Consider the following 19,900-nt stretch of genomic DNA (forward strand, 5'->3'; position numbering starts at 1 on the left):
AGATGAATAACTTGGCAGTATTTATCTAAAAAAATATATATCTATATATTTAAAAAAAAATTAAAATATGAAAACAAAAACATGATAGAAATATCTAGTAAACCCACAGGAAACACCCCAATGTGATTAAGGTAGACTATTTTTGTATATTTTGATTTTTTTTTAAAATCTCTTTCACACACCATATTTTGCTATTCCATAGACAAATACCTTGGCAGTATTTCAAATTTCTTACAGTTCAATAGCCTAACCTTCACTCTGCTCTGTCACTTATATTACCAAACGTTTCAAGGTCTACATAAATATTACATTTGTAGTTTTTTGATTCAACAGCTGAGTAGCTCAGAACTCCTAAATAGCATGCAGATAATAAGGGGGACAGTTTTATAACGGTGCTGAAATCAGTATGTGACATTTACTGAATATTCATGTTCAGCTTTTTTTTTTTTTTAAAAAAAAAAAAAACTTTAGGGCCACATCACTGAAAGAAATGTGGTCAATGTTGCGTTCATACCCACATACTCACACCTAAAAGCAGTCCAGTACAACCACAGTCTGATCTGCTGGCCATGGAGCAGCTCTAAAGCAGAGCTGGGGGTTCAGGGCCCTCTTAAAGACTTCCTCAGAGGCTTTCCCAACCTGAATGTATCCTGCAAACCAACAACCTATAACAAATTTGACTTTCTGGTCGCAAACCAATTGCTCTTAACACTGCCCTCCAGTTATGTGCAAAATAGCTACTTAAGGTACTTTATTTATTGCAATCAAAAGCATTGGACTGATACCAGTGACAAAGCTGGATGATGTTTCACACCCACATATTATTCTTGTTTGGATGGCTGGATGTTGTAAAATTTATGAGTGTGTGAGAGTTGTCAAAAATAAATAAAATCTGCCTAGTTCTGTATGGTTGCCTCTTGTTTGTTAATGGTAAGATTGTACTAGTGGGTGTGGTTACTTGGATTTGCACCACTGCTCACTCATGTTTACTACAGAAAGCCTGATATTTAAAGCTTTTGTCCGATTTGACTTGCTGTTTCTTCCAAGTGCACCCCCTAACGAAGACATCAGCAAAGCACATTTAGAAGAATCAGGAAGTGCTATCATATTTCACTACGGCACTATTAAGATATACAATCAAGTGACCAAGATTTACCCACATGGCTGTAACAACCACTTTTACAGTTTTTGAGGTAAGGCAAGAATTATTGAAGTGAATGGGAAATTGCTGTAGATTTTTTTTTCTCTCTGATGTGTAAAATGTGTATATTTACTTTGTAATTTTGATTGGTTGTTATAGCAAAAGGCTTAATTTAATTTAATCTGTTGTCAATTATCCTTTGACTGCTAGTTGACACCTTCCAGGTGCTACAGCTTGCTGTTTAGACAGTTTAACTAATTAAAATTTCCTAAGCCGCCACTGCAGCATCTTGCATTTTAAAGTACAAGTTTTTAAGTTAGTATGCAACCTGTAGCTGCTTTCTGTGATCAACATTAAACTACGATATTTATACATTCACACAAAGTTGAGAAACATAATTCATAAAACTTCCTTGGCTTGAATTACTGGACCGTAAAAATGCACCTAAACAGATGTGGGTTTGTTACATACTGCCTCTTTCCTGTTAACTCACCAGGGAAATAAGCGAAGAAGAAATTTACTGTAATGCATCCTATAGGTTTGTCATTAACAGAGAGTCTAATCGCAGGCTTCAAATGGTTTGCAATTCATTCATCATTCATTCATCATCGCACTGATTTAAGTATAAAAAAAAGTACGTATTATACTATCCTAATAATTATTGCTTGTAACATAAATTAAATGTATAAACTTGATTGTCGAAAAAATCTATTCTAATATTTTCTCCTTAATAAGGATTAATATTAACATAAATTGAAATATCAATAATTAGTTCATGTAACTTCTACTTAGTTTATATAGTTTACAATGTAAAGTTTTGTTTCGTCAAACAGAATTTTCACTTTATAAGAAGGGAGATGTATCAGAAAATTATCATGCATACATGTACATTTTCTGTTTATTACAAATTACATGAAAGTAAGAAAGTAATTAGCACAGATATGTTACTAATATTACATCTGAATGCAATTAAATTTAAGAGGATACAAAAAAATGTATTTTTGGTGTTTTCCTCAGCCACTGACTTAATGCCATCACTAAAAAAAGAAGAAATTGATATTTCAATAGTTTTAATAGCTGTGATTTCTCCAACAGATAGAATATTAACTTAGCTTTTGAATGGGGGTAAACAGTCTTAAGTTTTACTTTATTAATATACAGCCATAGTAGGATGTGTTGGCATATATGCCATTAAATGTTACTACTACTGCGAAGGGGAAGTGAGAAAAATCTGGCCTGTTTCCTGCCCAATTATTTTACAGAGAAAACCACAAGGAAGAAAAAGCAAAAAATCAATGTAGTGCTTTTAAAGCTGATTTAAGATTATGTTACGATTACTATTTCATTTAGTTTTAAAAAGATATGCAAATTTAGCCTGAATCATTTGAGTGTGCAATTGTGTATTATTGCAAAGCAACATAACTCTCAAACTGTGATGAGGTAGTTCAAATGAACATGTCTCTCTTCATATTTTACAGCTGAATGATACAATAGATCTTGGGAATTCCACAGACAACTTAAACGACACAGAGGAAACCTTCTGTGCAGAGGATGAGGGGATCGGCCTGCAGACCATTCGTGTCGTGTTCAAGCCCCTGCTGTACAGCTTGATCTTTCTGCTGGGTATGGCAGGGAATGGCCTGATGATGACTGTCCTCCTGAGACGCTGGCGCCTCCTGCGCATCACTGAGATCTACCTGATGCACCTCGCCCTGGCTGACCTCATGCTCCTTATTACATTTCCTATTGATATAGTTGACAGTATCAAAGGTTGGCTGTTTGGGGAGTTCCTCTGCAGGCTGACAGGCCTGATGAGAAATCTTAACCTCCACTGTGGGTGTTTCCTTCTTGCGTGCATTGGGTTTGATCGCTATTTGGCTATTGTTCATGCTATTCCTAGTATGCAGAGCCGACGTCCAAGAACGGTGCACCAAACATGCATTTTGTTATGGCTGGTGTGTTTTGGTTTATCAATACCTAATGTTGTGTTTCTTTCTGTAGAAGACACACATGCACACAGACTCTCCTGCTCCTATCATCTTCATGGTATAAATGCAAACAACTGGGTTTTGGCCAGCAGAGTCTTTGATCATGTGTGTTTTTTCCTACCTCTGGCTGTCATGAGCTATTGTTACACGGCAGTGGTGGTTACTTTGCGCAGCAGTCAAAGAAGCCATGCAAAAAAAGGAGCAATTCGACTGGCTTTACTTGTCACTCTTGCGTTTTTCTACTGTTGGCTACCTTATAATATCACCTTACTGATAAAAACGATGGTAGACCTGAAATTAATTGAAACCTGTGAACTTTCTGTCCAACTGCTATCAGCCCTTGATGTGACAAAGGGACTGGGATTCTCACACTGCTACCTGAACCCTTTCTTGTATGCCTTTGTGGGAGTGCGGTTCCGCAAAGACTTAATACAATTACTTTATAAGCTGGGCTGCAGCCGCGTTTGCCTGCCTTTCATCAGAGCTCAGGGTCACAGTCGACCGTCCATTTCTGATGGAGCAACAACCAGCAGCACCATCCTCATCTAATTAACTCTTGTACTACATCAGCTGTAATTAAATGCCTTTGTTCTCTTCTTCAGCATTTCTTTTGGAATTATTTTTTAAATTTTATCAGATGTTTTGACATTATAACACCCATTACAACTTTATGATTGCATTTAAAATATGTCTTATTTACCCAGTCAAGGAAAAAAAATTCTTGTTGCATGGAATCGGTTTTTGTTTGTATTTTAGCTTCTGCTGCTTGAATTTAATAAAGATGTCATTATATTACACAGCCACTGTGTCCCTTTGTCAATGTTATTAAACAACAATAATTGACAACACAATAACCAAAACTAAAACCACCTTAGAGATCAGTATTATTCTATTTTTAGACTTCTATTAAAACACTGTTATACAGAACAACTGCAAACAATCACAAATTGCATCTTATATACAGCAAGTATATATTATATATAATTCCTTTGCACAACAGTTTGGTAGTTGGAGAAAATAAATCAATGATATTAAAACAAATAGAAATTTGAGGCACTCCTCTCCCGACTGCCACTCTGTTCCCATGACAAGTACACACATCTTTGAAATATACATATTTTACAGTATTTTAGAAAATGGCTTCAGATTTGTTATTGAACTGTGTTACAGTGCTTTTAAATATTCAATTTTAACTAGCTGTATTCCAAAATTTAAAGATTATCATTGGATATATTGTTTTTACAGTTCCTCTTTTCAAATAACTGCAAGAATAATGAAAAAAATCAGACACAATGGGAAGGTGACCTAGTGGACATGTTTTTTGTGTTTTGTTTTTTTTTTTTTTTTTTTTTTTTACATTTTATGTAAGCTGGATCAAAACGGCATATTGGCCATACCTCCAGGGCCATAGCCAATGGGACTGTCCAAAGACATTCCCCGCTGTCTGAGAGACTGGGGGCCCATCATACCAGACTGTGGGTGGGAGGGGCCCATCATGGGACCCTGAGGGGACATGAGAGGACCCTGGGGGCCAAAGGGATCCCCTGGAATTGGCATGCTTCGCTGCTTCGCCTGCATCATCATAATGTTTTGCTGTGCCATCAGATTGTGTGGGTGCTGCTGGGAGGACATCATGCCGGGGTAAGGATTGGAAGGATGGTGGAGAAGGCTGTTTGCCATCATGGCTTGCTGTTGCTGGAGTTGCTGCTGAGGCCCCATGCCTGTCCTTCCCATCATATGTCCAGGGGGGCACATTGGGCCCATGCCCCCACCAGACACCATACCCCTAGAGCCCCCCTGAGGAATGCCCATGTTTTGGCGTATTCCACCATGTGAGGGATGAAGTGGCAGCTGCTGTTCAGCCATCATATTCTGCAGATTTGCTAAGTGGGGGTTGGATGATGGGCCGCTGCTGTGCGGTGGGCCAGAAGACGACAGCTGCTTGAGGAGCTGCTGTTGAGTAGGTTGCTGGGATGGTGGCCCCTGATGTGGATTCTGATGTGGCTCACTCTTGGGGAAATACTGAAGAGTGCTACTGGGCTTATCAGAAGGAATGATGCGGGAGAGATCGAACTCTGGTATCCCTGTGTGAGAGGGCCGAATGACTTCGCTTAGATCGGGGCCGTCCCCAATGGGCACAGAGGCAAATGAGTCTGAGTGATGAGAGGGACGCTGGTGAGGATGACCTTTTCTAAGCAGGTGTAACTGTTGAGGAGAGAGAATATCCTCATTAGACTGAGAGAAATTCTGTGACATTCCTCCAATAGGTGAGTGCATGTGCCCATGAGGTGGCGGTTGGATGCGAGGGAAACCAGTCATCTGGTTCTGAGATATAGGTGAGACATTGCAGGGCCCCATTCCATCAGGTGCACCTCCTCCCATCATGGCAGAATTCATGGCAGGCATGCCCATTTGGTTTGGGGAAGAGAGCACAGGTCCTGAGGCATCATGGGGCAGGTGTTGCTGGCCTTGGCTTACAATACTCATGGGGCTTTGGGGATCACTGTGGGGACCAATGGAGCCCTGGGAGACAAGTATCTGGGAGGTCTGGGGGTTCCCCATGTTTCCTGGTAATAAAACAAGAAAAATCACACCATTAACATTCAAGAATAGACTGCCCTTTCCTTAACCCATTATGCTGATGAAATATCAATGAAGGTGTATTCCTATTTTCACGCAGCAATACTTTAATATGAAGGTTTAGACTGAGAGATGGTTTCCATAGGAAAAGCTAAATAGATCTAAGAATAAACACACTTTATTTATACATTCAGGCAATCTTTCTTTAATGGCATGGCGGTATCTATAAATGACACAATGAAGCAGAGTCATTCTACTACCACCCTTCTACATGCTGCTGAAGTGTATAATGCGTGTTCTGTCTGTGTCACAATGGCCCTCATTTATGAAACGAACGTACAACACAAAACTGGGCTTTAGTCATTTCCATGCAAAGTTTCTCTATCACATAGTTACTGATTTTAAATATCTTGGTGTGATTCTGGATAAAAATTTCAACTTCAAGAAACACATAAATACAATGGTGAAAACTATAAAGTTTAACCTGGAAAACTTCAGACAAATTAGAAACGGTCTCTCTCTTGGCCCTGCACTATCATCACTGTGGGATACTGGAGAAATACAATGTACTGAGCTTCTATTTAATCCTCTAGCTTATCCTCTATACAAGACTCTAACATACCACTTTGTCGCACTGCATTTAGGCAATCATCTTTTTCTTTAAGAGCTACAAGTCAGTGGAAGACTGCCTGACCATGTGAGGAGCTTAAGCTCTATCAGGACTTTCAAAACCGCCTTGAAAAGACGTTTAAAAGCTACTGAGCGCTGTATTCACTGACCTTGAACTCTGGACTTTATAACTTGTTTTAAAATCGACAATTTCAATTGTGATGCGCTATTGTGAGTAGCTTTTTATTCTGTGTTTTGTAAGAGATGCGTTTTTTTGTGTAGTTTTATTAGGTATCGTCTGCCTTGTGTCTTTGTCTTTGTATCATTTTATATCATGTTCTATAGAGTGGTGAAGGAATAACATATTTTTGTAGGCCAACCAGGCTGACAGACTGCCGCGTTTTAGGACTCATTACTTCACCACTCTATTGTGTGTATTATTTGTCTTGTGTGGTTCTTTTTTTCATCTTTTTTCTTGTACAAATTTATATAATCATGTTATTGTACTGACCTGCCAAGGGACTGCAGAGCTGCATTAGCTCTAAGCTATAATCTGGAACGGCGCATCAAATGGTAGCATTTATGTTTTACTTTTTTTACTGTACATGGGCCCTTTAAAATGAAATTTAAAAAAAAAATCAATATGGATGTGAGCGAAGTCAACACGTGTACGCAGGTTTGAGTCAGCGTGGACATGAGATGCAACACAGTAAATCTGGCTGAGCTGGAGAATTGTTGTTAGACCACATTCTGACTGGCATCTTAGTACTTGCAGTCACATATTAATCACTGGAAAATGTAGAGTTAACTGAGAAAATATGTTTTGTAAAGGCCTGCATCTGTGCGGTCTGTATCACAGCTGGCAGTATCCTGGCTCTGTGCAAATGCTGACCGAAAGCTGAAAAGCACTGGAACCTGCTCTAATTTATGTGAAACTTTTATTTTGAACACTGATAAGCCAAAAAATATCTATATCATTTTTCATTACAAGGAAATAAACTCTGAAACATTGTAATTATCTAAATTTTAGCAGCCTAGGCAATTAGATTTTTACTGGTGCCCGGCTCAGACACAAGCGGTGCGTCTTTCACCTTTGTTACCTGTTATGAATGCAACCCTGATATGCATGGCCACACGATCTGCGTTCTTGGTCAGTTCAAATTTTTTATATGAACTCGACAAAATATCAGTGTTATAAAATATATGGGCTAATATTATTAATATATGTTGTCTATCGACTGGTAAATATGGATGTATAAATTAAATACTTAAACCTCAGCTGGAGTACGATTGTCCACTGTAACGCTATCAGCTGCAGCTCTGTTTTCTTTCCATACTGTGTTTTTTTGACTTCCTTTGATGACACTTTTCTGACTGCTAAACAGAACCAGTTGGTTAAATTGGACCTCGGCATATCCATTTCTAGCCCAGAGAAGTTTCTGTTTTTGTACATATTATACCTCTCCCTGTTGTAAACTTTTGGGGTAACTTTTTGTAAATGACAACTGTTTTCAGCGACCACATTTATCAACAGCGAGTCATTCATACACTGTGATTGGTGAGATAAGAACATTTGATGAATCGGACGTGAACCCTATCCCACAATGATTTCAGCACTCAGATCTGAGCTGGGCTTCATGTTTGATTAATAAATGAGGGTCGTTGTTTTGTTTTTTTCATACCTCCAATGCTGACACCAGATAGAAGAGGTCGATCTGGCAGCATCTCATCATCTGAAGTGGCAATTGTTTTGATTGCATCATGGTAGAGAGGAGTAGAACTGGGCATGGCATACTTGGACATCTGAGACATTATAAGAGATAAAGGATTCTGAGATGGAGGATTATCGGGGGAGGAAGTAAATGGCATACTAGGATTCATAGAGCCTGGCTGGCTTATAGGTGTAGAATTGGAACTCCTGGGGGGAAGTGATTGGCCTGCAAAGAACATTAAAAATAATTGATTAATGCTATAGCAATACAAAAAAAGCATTTAAAATAATCAAATGTCATTGTGGATTTTGACTGTACCTGTCTCAGTGGAACTACTTCCTCCATTGCCCACAATCTTCCCACTGGTTGGACCACCTGGACTTGGAAGAGCTGTTTTGGGAGATGCCCACCCTGGAGAGCCCACAGCCATTGCAGGGGACTTGAGTCTTCCAGGAGAGGCAGACGGAGAGTGCAACCCAAGGTTGACAGACCCCATGATCTGGGGGGACTTCATGGAAGAGGAGGAAGGAGTCCCAGCACCAGAAGCAGGGGGAAGAGTGGCATGATGCCCTGCGGAGGAGACCTGTGAGGGTGACTTCAGTCCTGGAGCAGAGGGGGAAGGTAGGAGAGGAGATGGCTCTTGGTTGAGGGATGGAGACTTGAGCTGATGAGGACGAGGCACTGAAGGAGAGGTCAGGGGGTTGACGTTGATTGATAGGTCAGAAGGGTGCCTCGAAACGAGGTCGATTCCCCTGAGGCCTCCAGTCATCGGCATATGACTAAGCCGGGACGTACCTCCCATTTGAGTATGACCTTGTTGGTCAGGCCCAAACATTTCAGGGCCAGGTTGTTGAAGATAGGGCCCTTCCACCTGTCCTCCAGAGAAGGGCCCTTGATTGGGAAACTGGAAGGGGCCATCAGGTCCTGGGATCATTCCCTTATTTCCCCCTCTTCCATTCTGTGATGCCCTGATTCGCGAAATCTCTCCAGGACTAAACATGTCACCTATAGGCCCCCCTCCTACAGGAGCTCCTCTGAGCTTCTGAGACAGCATCATCTGCTGTTGTTGCTGAACATTCATCTGCGGGTTCATGTTCATTGTGAGGTTGCTCCCCAGATGAGAATCCACCAGGTCTCTTATCTGAGGACCCCCTCCAGGAGAGCCCATAATCTCCCGTGAACTAGGAAAGTCCATTGGATCACCTCGTGAAGAGGGTGGACCTCGGCCCATTCCCAAATTGTGAAAGTCTGGGCCCCCGGGATTATCTATTATTCTTGAGCCTAGGTTGCCCTGTTGCTGCTGTTTAGCTAATCTGTCAAGTTCAAATCTGGGAAGCCCCTGCATTTGCCGTTTCTCCATGAGGCGAAACATTTCCTCATGTGTTAACAGATGTTCTGGGTCGCCCTGCAAGTGCTGAGGAGGTCCACCAGGGTAGCAGCCATGAAAGGGACCTCCACCACCTATGTTGTTGGACATATCATCGAGCCAAATCATCCCTGACCTGGTGGGCCTTTGGGGCCCTAAACCCTCTACTGATAAAGGGTTACCAGGAAAACCACCTCCTCCAGGTGGCCCTCTCTGCATCTGTCCCAGGAACCTTGGGCCACGGGGCCCTTCTTGGTGCATGTCTACCATTCGTGCATTTCCACCCATTCCTCCTCCCATCATATTGCCAGGACCCCACTGCTGGTCTCCAGGCTTGCTGTGGTAGGGTGGAGGGGGTCCTCTCATCATCATTGGACCTCCATGCATACCAATTTCACTCATCATTCTAAAGTGCTGTGGATGCGTTGGAGGTTGTATTTCCTGTTGCCGTCTCTTCTCTTGGTAGTATTCTTCTTGAAGTTTTCTCCATGCCATTTGCTCTGGGGTCAGCCCTTCTGGTCCGAGTAAAGGACCCATGTCGACCCCAGGTGAAGACAGCTGGTGATGGGGGTGTTGTGGTAAATTATGGTGAGAGTCCATTTGAGGGCTGTCAAGGGCAGGTCCGGCAAGGGACTGTGTTTGAGAAATGATGGACTGCAGGGGTTCTTCATATTTCTTCATACCTCCCATCGGAGCCAAGGCTGACGATAGCATATTAGAGTTATTAGTACCACTGTCACCATCTTCTAGAATACCGCTCCTATCAGTATTGTTGTTATTATTAAGGTTGGAGGAGTTATTACTTGCATTGTTGTTGGGGCCTCCTGTGTCTCCAGGACCTCCACTTGCCCCACTGCGCAAAAGCAGCCTCTCTATGTCTCTCAGTGTCTGCAAAGAGCGTTCCCTGTGTTCCAGCTGCTCTTTGGACAGACCATCCGTGTGCCCTGGCCCCCCCCTCTGGCCTGCATCACCCTGTAGGTGCGCAGAAAGAATGGAGGGACTCCGAGAGGGAGAAACAGTAGCAACAGGAAGTGACATAGCTCCTGCACACTCCCCATCTCCAGTTCCTGGGACTGAGCCTGCAGGTGCGGCCGTGCTCCCTCCCTCTGACCTATGGACGCTGATGCTGTTATTGCTGGAAGCTCCGCCAGGTCTGGTCTGAGAGGATTCATTATCTGAGTGTCCTGCTGATGATGGCGTCCCTGCAGGATGTAACGCTCCTCCAACTCCTGCAGAGGCCGGCCGCGGAGTTCCACTTTGGGATTTTGGGGTGCCTGTGGGTGGAGAGCTGCTGGAGTTTACCTTCTCAGACTGGTTAGCAAGCTTCCCTGATGTGTGGCCCTGTGACAGACAAAAAAAGAAACATTTATATTAAGTGTATTATTTTCATTTTCAGTAGCAATAGCAGCAGTAATTGTAGTTATTATACACTGTAAATTGTCTGTTTGGTATTTTTAGATAGATAGATAGATAGATAGATAGATAGATAGATAGATAGACATACTTTATTTGTCAAAACAACACACTGCATTTGACTTTCTCAGTGCAAGCACCAACAGCAGTCGTATCAGCTGCTAATAGAAACAGGAACAAAGGGGTATGTAAGACCAAAATAGCTTAACAAATTTACCTCCCCACATACTTTGCACTTGTGGTCTGTACTGTGGAAAACACTTTTAACTCCCCCATGGTTTAATACAAACTTGACATTTTGTTTAATTTGCCTCTGACCTGGTCCAACTTGGTGAGTGAAACATTTTGCTGGTGAAACAGAAGGATGGAATCGGTCTGTCCTTTCATTACTGCCTCTGCAGCACTGTCAAACAAAGAGCAGTATTACAAATCATATGATCACAGCAGTTAAATACTTCAGTTTTTAACTGAAGATCTAATCTGAATCCAAAAAATCCCAAAACAAATAGGCTGGTTGATTAGATAAAGAAAATCTAGACCTCTCCACTTCTGAGAATTATAACCTGCATGTCGGGCCTGGGAATGGTTATCACCTGTTGGCTAGGCTGGTTGTGAAAACATACACCACTTGCTGTGAAGGCTGAGGTGGCTCTGTCTTTAGCCCTGCTCCCACTCCACATCCCATTACAGCACCAGTAGGTTCAGACACTGGTCCTGCAGACAGGCGGTCAGAGAGCCCTTGGATAGGACCTGCCAGCCCACGCTCTCCTGAGAAAAATCAGCAGTACACTGGTTTAATTTAGTTTAAGTGGTGTCCTGGTTTATAATTGTGATAGCAGTACATCCTTTTGGCTGCAACATCTAAACACTAGATGGAGCTAAAAAACATGTAAAGTCAAATCAGTGGAAAGTAACAGTATGGCACTCCAAGCTTACATCATCTTCCTTTGAGTGTGTGTATAGGACCTGAAAACAGCTATGGATAATTTATGGATTTAACCTCAAAGTTGTGGCTACAATGACACAATTGTTAGTGAGGACTTCACTACATTTAGACAACAGCAACTGGCAGTGTGTTTCCCTATCTGTGGAGACAGGCAGACTCACGGTTGGTCGCAGTGTGCGGCTTGTCATCATCTTCCTCTGTGTCAGGTCCAGAGCACCATTCATCTCCACTGTACGGCTGTTTCTTCTCCAGGACACAGCGCCGCTTACTGCGCATAACACCCTCTAAAGGATAAAACACACACATCAACATTAACTTCTATAGTATTGTTTCTTTAAAGGGTATTATCAAAACTACTTTGTTTGTATAATTCACCACAAAAGGTCAAAATCCACTGCTGTATTTTCCAGAGCCAGACGCTACCCAGCTTGCAATTTTTGGTTACAAAAAGATTATAAGAATGGTACTATGCAATGTTTTAGTAATGTTTTCTTATAGTTCCTAGAAAGTTCTTCTCATGGTTAGGGTAACATTCTCTATAATTATCATTATCATCATTACAGACATTTTTCTGAATGTTGCTTTGAAAATGTTTTTCCTTTGTTCTCATGTAACATTGTGGGACTGTTTAATAAAAAGAACATTCTATGATCTGCCACCTCTCAACATCACCAAAACATCATCATAATGTTGCAATTAAAACGTTACGTCTTACTCAGCATTTAATGTTACAGGAACATTATTCAGCATGATAAGCATCCTTAGAATGTTCTTTGAACATAGGATTAAAATGTTTTATTTAAAACATTGTTACACCTAGTAGGTAAAGTACACCAATGTTGTGGGAATGTTCCCTGCTAGCTGGGTAATGTACTGCTGCAGTTTGTATTACTTGCTAGAAGTTATTTCGTCCCAGCTAACAGCTGTCTTGACAAATGCAACAAATCACTTTAAATCTGAAAAGGATGTCCGAATCAGTTAAAGCATTATCCAATGCTTTAAGTTTAAAAAAAGGCAATTAGCTGCATCATGAAGTCATGTTAGTAAAATGTTCCAAAGTCATGTTAAATTATGAATTATGTTAACTAGAGCTCCTAAAAATTTGACTTTCTGCAGCAGGATTTGAAGTTGCTCTTTTTGTTTCCTCAGGGTGTTTCAAAGCACTGTTGCAGGAATTTTGTAAATCATCACCGCCAATGCCAGGGTGTACTTGTACTGTACTGTACTTCTCAGTCTTTCTTTGTAGGAATTTCGTTTTGTGTTCTTTTTGTGTTTTAATTGCTTTGATTTGCTTTTTTGATTTTGTATTTTTGTTCTGTGTTTGTGTCTGTAACTTGAATTGCTGCCTGTCTTGGCCAGGAGGAGTTTTTTTCTGGTTAAATAAAATAATTAAAAAAAATACACATCTGAATTATACATTATTATAATTAAGGACTTATAGGTAAAAATGAAACACTAGAAATCATTTGCAGTTCTGCTCTTCTCTATTATGGTTCTTTTTTCTTTTCCCAACAAAATGCCGTGCATGCTAATCACATCTGCAGATGCAATGTTTCGAGAAGCATGTGCTGAGCCTTCTCACATGGTGCAATTACGATTTTGTGGATGCACAAGCTGCTATGCAGCAGTGATTGCTAGCAGCTGCAGGAAACATGTAGCAGCTTTAACATTTCCAGAAGGTAAACTGGCAGGAAAAGAGGAAGAACCAACTTCTGACAGCAAATACAACGGCGGGTTTAAACTCTAAATAGTGATAGGAGAGGAGAGCACACTGGAAATGTCCCTGATTACTGTCACATATTTAGAGAAGCTCTTTAAACAAAACAGAGAAGATTTTTCAGGTTCATTACTCAACATCTTGCTGACTTTGTGGCAGAAAACTACCTTGCAGTAAACACATCAGATGAGCTCGGGTAACCACAGACTTAAAAGACGTACAAATGTACAGTAAGGGAGGAAGGAAGTGTGCAGTGACAATACAGAGAAAAGGACAGCAGAGGGAGGGCTGCTGCTACCTTGACACAGAGAGGCACTATAAAAGAGCTGACCTTGTCTTCTGTGAATGTTTTTGTTACAGCATTTACTGGTTTATCTTAACAAGAAACCTAGTATGAAAAGAAACCTAACTAGACTATTTGTCACTGACTCTCTACAGGTTTGATGGCAGAGTGATTTTAAGGCTTGTGGTTTATTTGATTGCACTTCTCTAAAAGCAGAAATTAGATCGCGGGGAGTGAGACACAAAGACAGACAGACAGGAGAGTGTGTGTGTGTGTGTGTGTGTGTGTGTGTGTGTGGAGGTCAAATAGAGCCAAAAAAGATTTTCCCTAAAATGATCCACCCTATCTTTCTTTCTCTCCCTCTTTTACCCTGCCGCTCTTTGTGTTGGAACCACACCTCTCCCTCACAGTGCGTCAACATGTGTGTGTGTGTGTGTGTGTGTGTGTGTGTTTAATGAAGTTCAAGTCATGAACAGGAAGCCCAGATGAGTTTCACAAAATCATATTATCAACTACAGTCAAACACTTGCATGAACACATGGAGGCTTAAATAAGCAACAGCAAACGAATGCAAATCAAACACTTTGCACTGAACCACATGAACACAAGTGTTTACCAAACACTCACAAAAGGAACTTAGGAACTTTAACTCTTCCCACCCACTCACCGTCTTTGCTTTAATAACAAGCTCTCTAGGCTTACTAAGTTTTCGCAACCTCATGACCTGTCTCTCCCTCTGAGCACTACTGAAAGCCCAGATGCTTTTTCATCTGAGGCACGTCACTGCAGCGCGGGCATAGCAAAAACTATCAAAAGCCAGGGGGAAATTTTGACGCTTCACTGAAAGGTCAGGGCATTTCAACGAGAAAGAAAACAAGTTCCTGCTGTGGAGGAGGTGAATGCACGTAATCTTTTATTTCGGGTAAAGATTTGGCTGATAGGAAGGCAAAGGAAGTGAACTTGTGCATACTTAGAACAGAGACACACTGTGTATACGTCCCAGACGCTGACACAGTTTCATCTGTGTGTTCATGTCTTACCTCCTTTGGCATCAGTCTCAAGAGCTGGAGGAACAGCATTTCTTGATTCGCCAGAGTCAATTGAGACGCTCCGCTCCCGCTTGGATTTGGTTTTCAGCATCCCTCCGATGCTGCTCACTGATTGGCTTACAGCCTTCAGTCCAGGGTTGCCGGGGGAAATCTGGTTGGTTTTGACTCCATGGCTCCCGGCACCAACGCCCTTTGGACCCAGGTGGCCAGCAGCTCCCTGCTGCTGCTGAGCCTGCTGGTTTACATTGGGTATTTGGGATCGGCCGTCACTGGTGACCTGCTTGCCATGATTGGCCAGTTTATTGTCTGGGTGCATTTGATTGGCTGGTGATTGAGGTGGAGGTCTGGTATGGAGAAAAGCTGTTTGTCAGTGAAGCTCACATTGCTTACAAGCGACACTGATGAAGAAAAGAAAAATCAAGAGACAATATTTCAGACATAAATCCTCTAGGAGTTGAAAGAAAATTTAAGACCATTTCTCCACAAGACCTGACCTGGGAGTAAATACAAATCTGACCACTGCACAAGCAGCAATTTGGAAATGAAAACTACTAATCACATAGTTGCTACAGGACAGAGTTGATCAGAGTTCATACAGATGGGGGAAGTCGAATTCAAGGACTTTCAAGTACTGTTTAAGCACTTATTTTAAGGGATGAAATTTTTTCCACCCAACTATCAATTGCAAAAGAATTGTGCAAATTTGCTATAGCAAACATGCTACCAAGGCCTACAATTAAGTAATTATTAATCAGTTTGTTATTAATTTTCAGGCATGTTACTGACGAAGCTCAACGTTGTGCTAATGGCTGACTGCAACACTGTGTGTGTTGTGGAGGCTTCCAAAACATCCTGGTTACGACTGTCTACTAACCTTTATATAATAATTGCAAGAACAGCCATTTATCTGATACATTTCATAAAATAATTTATCCTTCTGCCCTCTTCTCATTGATATTCAAGTAGTTTTTCAAGGAGCAAGTTAAAAAAGTCTGATTTTCAAAGTAATCCAGAACTTGAATTTCTGAGTGTCAAATTCAAGCACTTCAAGCATCTCGAGCACCTTGTTTGAACCCTGGTTTATAGATCTATTTCAGCTTACGTTTTTCAAAAAAATAAACTTGATATTGTGCCTTAACTGAGTGGCTGATTAGTAACACACTTAGCTTCCAGGTTAGGCCTTGAGAGCAAACTTTTCCGCCTGTTCACTCACCTCATCTCAACCAGATGCTCAGCTGATACAATGCCATGCTGCTCTCCAGGATGCTTCACTGACCACACATGGACCTGGGGACAACAAATGAGAAACTTCATCATTGGAGCCGGATAGCAGCCTTTACAGTCAGCTTTATCTGTGGGTCAACATCAACTTCATGAGCAAAGACAGACAAGAGAGAAGGGACCAAAAGATTGATAAGAGAGCAGGAGCAAAGACACACAAGTGCTTTTTTGCACAGAACCAAATAATGCCAGCATAATGCTGCTCCAGTGTGTGATTTTAGATAGCATGCCGGTGTTTAAGAAGCAAAAAGAGGTTTAACTTGTAAACAAGGGATGCAACGGAGCGAGATTTTCATGGTATGATAGCCGTCTCAGAAAATATTGTGGTATTATTATCATTATTATGTTTCAGAAGGACCATTAACGGAATGAAAACAGAAGGCTTAAATTTAGTTGAACAAATGTTTTATCACTATTTTGATAATAACTAAAATAAAGGTGAAATTTTCTATCTGGCTGCATTTTTTCTCAAAATCATAGATATGCAAATGTGCAAAGCTTGATCAGTTTAATCATCTTCAACTTTCATATCATTGTATACCTTAAAACCAGTAGAGCGCTGCAACCCTAGTGTAAACACAACAATCAGCATCTATCTGTGTGCGTTGTCCCTTCATGCCCACTGTCTATTTTACATAGACGCCGATTTGGCCCTGTGACTACGACCGCCCAATTCTGTGTCCGTAGCTTTCATACAGAACAGAGTGGAGGAATAACAGCACCACAGTCCCACCTTCAACGAACTGTGTAAAAGGGACTACTGTGAGGTGACTGTTCCTTTAAGAGAAAGAGAGCAAAGAGTGAGTTTGAGCTGGGGGGAGGGATCTGCAGCTCAGAAGTAGCTCAGCAGTGTTATAGGTCCCTCCCTCTACCAAACACTTTGCAAACCACAAAAACTCCACCACACATTCCACAACACTGTCTGTAGCAATACCTGTCTCTCCCTCCCTCCCTCACTCAGAGAGACTCTTTCTCTCAGTTTCACACTTGTGTAAAGCACAAACAGGCAAGCACTCATTACCTGATTATAACAGATTTTAATTTAGGCCTGTTTAGACCCCATGGGTTTATCAGCATTTGTTTTTAAACTATTTAAGTGTGACCTAAGAGCCCAGATGATAAGTCCTCAGCTCTCAGATATCTCATTTTAGGTTTACCAGTAATGTGAGGAAACAAAATGAGCCTTAAACTGAGCAGGATTCAAGTTCAACTTTAAGAATGGACGACACTTTGCAGCACACGAGGCTTCATTCTGGGTTCAAGTCGATAGCTGCAAGCTGACGCCCTCCTGACACCACCACCTGCCTGTGTCCATAACCCCAAGCTTCAGATTTTAACCTTTGCAACTGGGGTGTGCTTCTCTGTGTGTCAAAGAATTTGTATGTAACTTGTTAAACACAAAATTTTCTTGCTGTGCATCCCACAAAAGCTGCGTGTGCACAGAGCATTAAACAGTTCCTCAGTATTTGCAGGTCTGAACAAAACCCTTCCACACCTGTTGCTGGTGAACAATAGTTGGTCAAAACAGTCATCACAGCCTGCTCAAAAACATCTAGCCGAGATATTTGGCTGACACGCTGCAGATCTCATGTAAACATTTCCACTGGTTTCCATTTTTGGTCAATGACACAATCCCACACGGCGTAGTCAGTCAGGTCAGCTGTCACGCTCTTACAGAACCATCTGTACCACTCACTCACCTTGACAGGTAATGGTAAACACAATGCTGTAATTAGTCATTAACTATCACCGGCTCATGTCAGCACAGAAAGGTGCCTTGTTCGTTGGCTTAGGATTTCATCACTCATTAACTCAAACGGGGACAGTCAGACGTCGCTCCTGTTGACAAAGTGTGACTCACTTGCTTTGTGCGACACAGAGTGGAGGCAGACTAATCATATGGTGAGTCGCTGACCTTCGAGTTGACAGTCAAGAAAAGATAGGCCTATCTAAAGTGAATGCCAGTCTAAGAGATATCCAGGAGACTCCCAGTCATTTCTGCTGTACTTGATACGATCAACATTGGAGAAGCCTGAGGAAGTCTTATTGAGTCCACTATAGGCTGTAAAAGCACACTGAAACAGGAACAAGTCACTCAAGGCTTGAAGACCTGAACAAAATGGCTCGATGTCTTTCAGAAAATATAGGTAAAAGGCAATGAGAAACTTGGGAAGTAATGACCCAAAAATTTGCAAAGAACAAATGTAAAAAGTACACTTAAAATACCTGAAAATTAGAGAGGAAAAAAATAACAGAAAAATAAAGTGAAAGAAAAAAACAACTAACAATAAAAAAAAACCCTAAAGAAATTCTTAATGATAATAATACTTTTATAAAATATTTTAAATATATCATTATGGTAATTATCAATATAGTGTTTTTTTTTCCATTTTTTTTTCCCAAGCTTTTTTAAGAACAATTTTCTAAATCTACTAACTTCTTTCAATTTGCACAACAGTTCTTGCGAAGTTGCTCATTGCCTTTTTTCCATGTTTCCAAAAGAAAGCAAACCAACTTGCTCACACTTCAAAGGGTTTTAATCCCTTTGAAGTGTGTCGGTCCAGGTTTCAAAGGGTTAAAGGCACTAGATGTTTTGTTTCATTTGACCATTTTGTAAACCTGGAGTCAGGCCTTGCACTACTATTATCCCCACTCCATGCCACGTGTATGGAGCCTGTATTTAAGTAATCAGCCTCAAGGAACATTACAGTGACTTTAGAGCAGCTAAAGCTTTTTTCAAACTGCATGAGTTTTTGTTTGAGAGGGTTATAAGCGTTTTTTTAGGTTCTGTAATATATGAAAATTACTACAACTATTTCTGACCTTTATGAATAATATTTACAAAAATGTAATTCCTTGACCTTCTGCAGGAGTACCTGGACTAGGTGCTGACGTTTCATTATCAAAACACATTGATTGTTATTTTCAGGTGATTATAAACTGAAGAAAATATACTCAATTTCTGCCAATATATCACACTAATCCTACAAATTTAATACAAATGATTAACTAAACAAGTTATTAATTTGAAGCTTATGAATTCAAAACTCATTTGTCACACCTTTATTACACATGAGTGATTTCCAACTAATTTATTATGCAACATCATAAAACAACTGGTTGCACCGGTGATGACTTGGGTGTGTCATGGTATTACTGTATTGTATTTGTCCTTAATTTCCATCAGTTTGTTTTGATAATGATAATAATAAGCCAAATTATACCCACTTTGATTCAATGCAGTAGAACTGAAAAAAGAAAATGCCACATGTTTCAATAGTTGTTACATGTACTGTTCTGTACATTGAACAGTAGCAAAGACACAAGCAGAATCTGATTTGCATGTTCAGCTCTGATTTTTGTTTATCAACGTTGACTAACTAGACACACTAGACACACACCAACACTCAACCTAATTGGTGTCATCTGCATTCATTACATCCTGATCTCAACACGTGAACTTAACAAGACATTTAACACCTAAGCTTGAGAAATGATTAGTACTTAATCATGGTGACATTTGAATGATTAATTAAATCAAATCAGCCTGGCTGCTATGCAATTAATCTGCAATAAAATCAAGGTTGTAAAATCAAACTTCATGTCCCTTAAGGGAGGCGTTCTCACATTCCCTCCCCCTTACCCAGTCAAACTGTTTCTGCCAAAGCAGGTTGGAACACTCATTTTAAGTCTAGCTTTTGTGTTCATGTTGACAAGGTTGCAGATCTCCATCTGGCCTGACAGACTGTAGCTTTCCTTATCAAACAGGGTCTCCTGCAGTTTCTTCTCATGGTTTAACAACTTCTCAGTGGCAA

At 40.9% G+C, this 19,900-nt stretch overlaps 2 protein-coding genes across 3 annotated transcripts in view; one reads left to right on the forward strand and one right to left on the reverse strand.

Moving 5' to 3' along the window:
• Window positions 1–1,056: 1,056 nt before the first annotated feature.
• On the forward strand, window positions 1,057–4,465 carry LOC121943783 (C-X-C chemokine receptor type 5). The gene is made up of 2 exons (XM_042487391.1): window positions 1,057–1,193; window positions 2,620–4,465. The coding sequence occupies exons 1-2, from the start codon at window positions 1,161–1,163 to the stop codon at window positions 3,676–3,678; spliced, it is 1,092 nt and encodes a 363-aa protein (XP_042343325.1). The 5' UTR covers window positions 1,057–1,160; the 3' UTR covers window positions 3,679–4,465.
• Window positions 4,464–19,900, reverse strand: part of bcl9l (bcl9 like) — a 33,924-nt gene continuing 18,487 nt past the window's right edge. The window contains exons 2-9 of one of the 2 annotated variants that reach the window (XM_042487386.1): window positions 16,018–16,091; window positions 14,796–15,148; window positions 11,917–12,039; window positions 11,403–11,577; window positions 11,128–11,212; window positions 8,349–10,737; window positions 8,001–8,255; window positions 4,464–5,696 (exon numbers count right to left, since the gene is read on the reverse strand). In XM_042487386.1, coding sequence (XP_042343320.1) covers window positions 4,504–5,696; window positions 8,001–8,255; window positions 8,349–10,737; window positions 11,128–11,212; window positions 11,403–11,577; window positions 11,917–12,039; window positions 14,796–15,148; window positions 16,018–16,022 — 4,578 coding nt within the window. In that variant the 5' untranslated portion in view covers window positions 16,023–16,091 and the 3' untranslated portion in view covers window positions 4,464–4,503. Of the gene's footprint in view, window positions 5,697–8,000; window positions 8,256–8,348; window positions 10,738–11,127; window positions 11,213–11,402; window positions 11,578–11,916; window positions 12,040–14,795; window positions 15,203–16,017; window positions 16,092–19,900 lie in introns of both variants that reach the window. The other variant, XM_042487387.1, reaches the window with a different exon arrangement.

This window comes from Plectropomus leopardus, chromosome 5 (assembly GCF_008729295.1).
Source record: "Plectropomus leopardus isolate mb chromosome 5, YSFRI_Pleo_2.0, whole genome shotgun sequence".
Lineage (NCBI taxonomy): Eukaryota > Metazoa > Chordata > Actinopteri > Perciformes > Serranidae > Plectropomus > Plectropomus leopardus.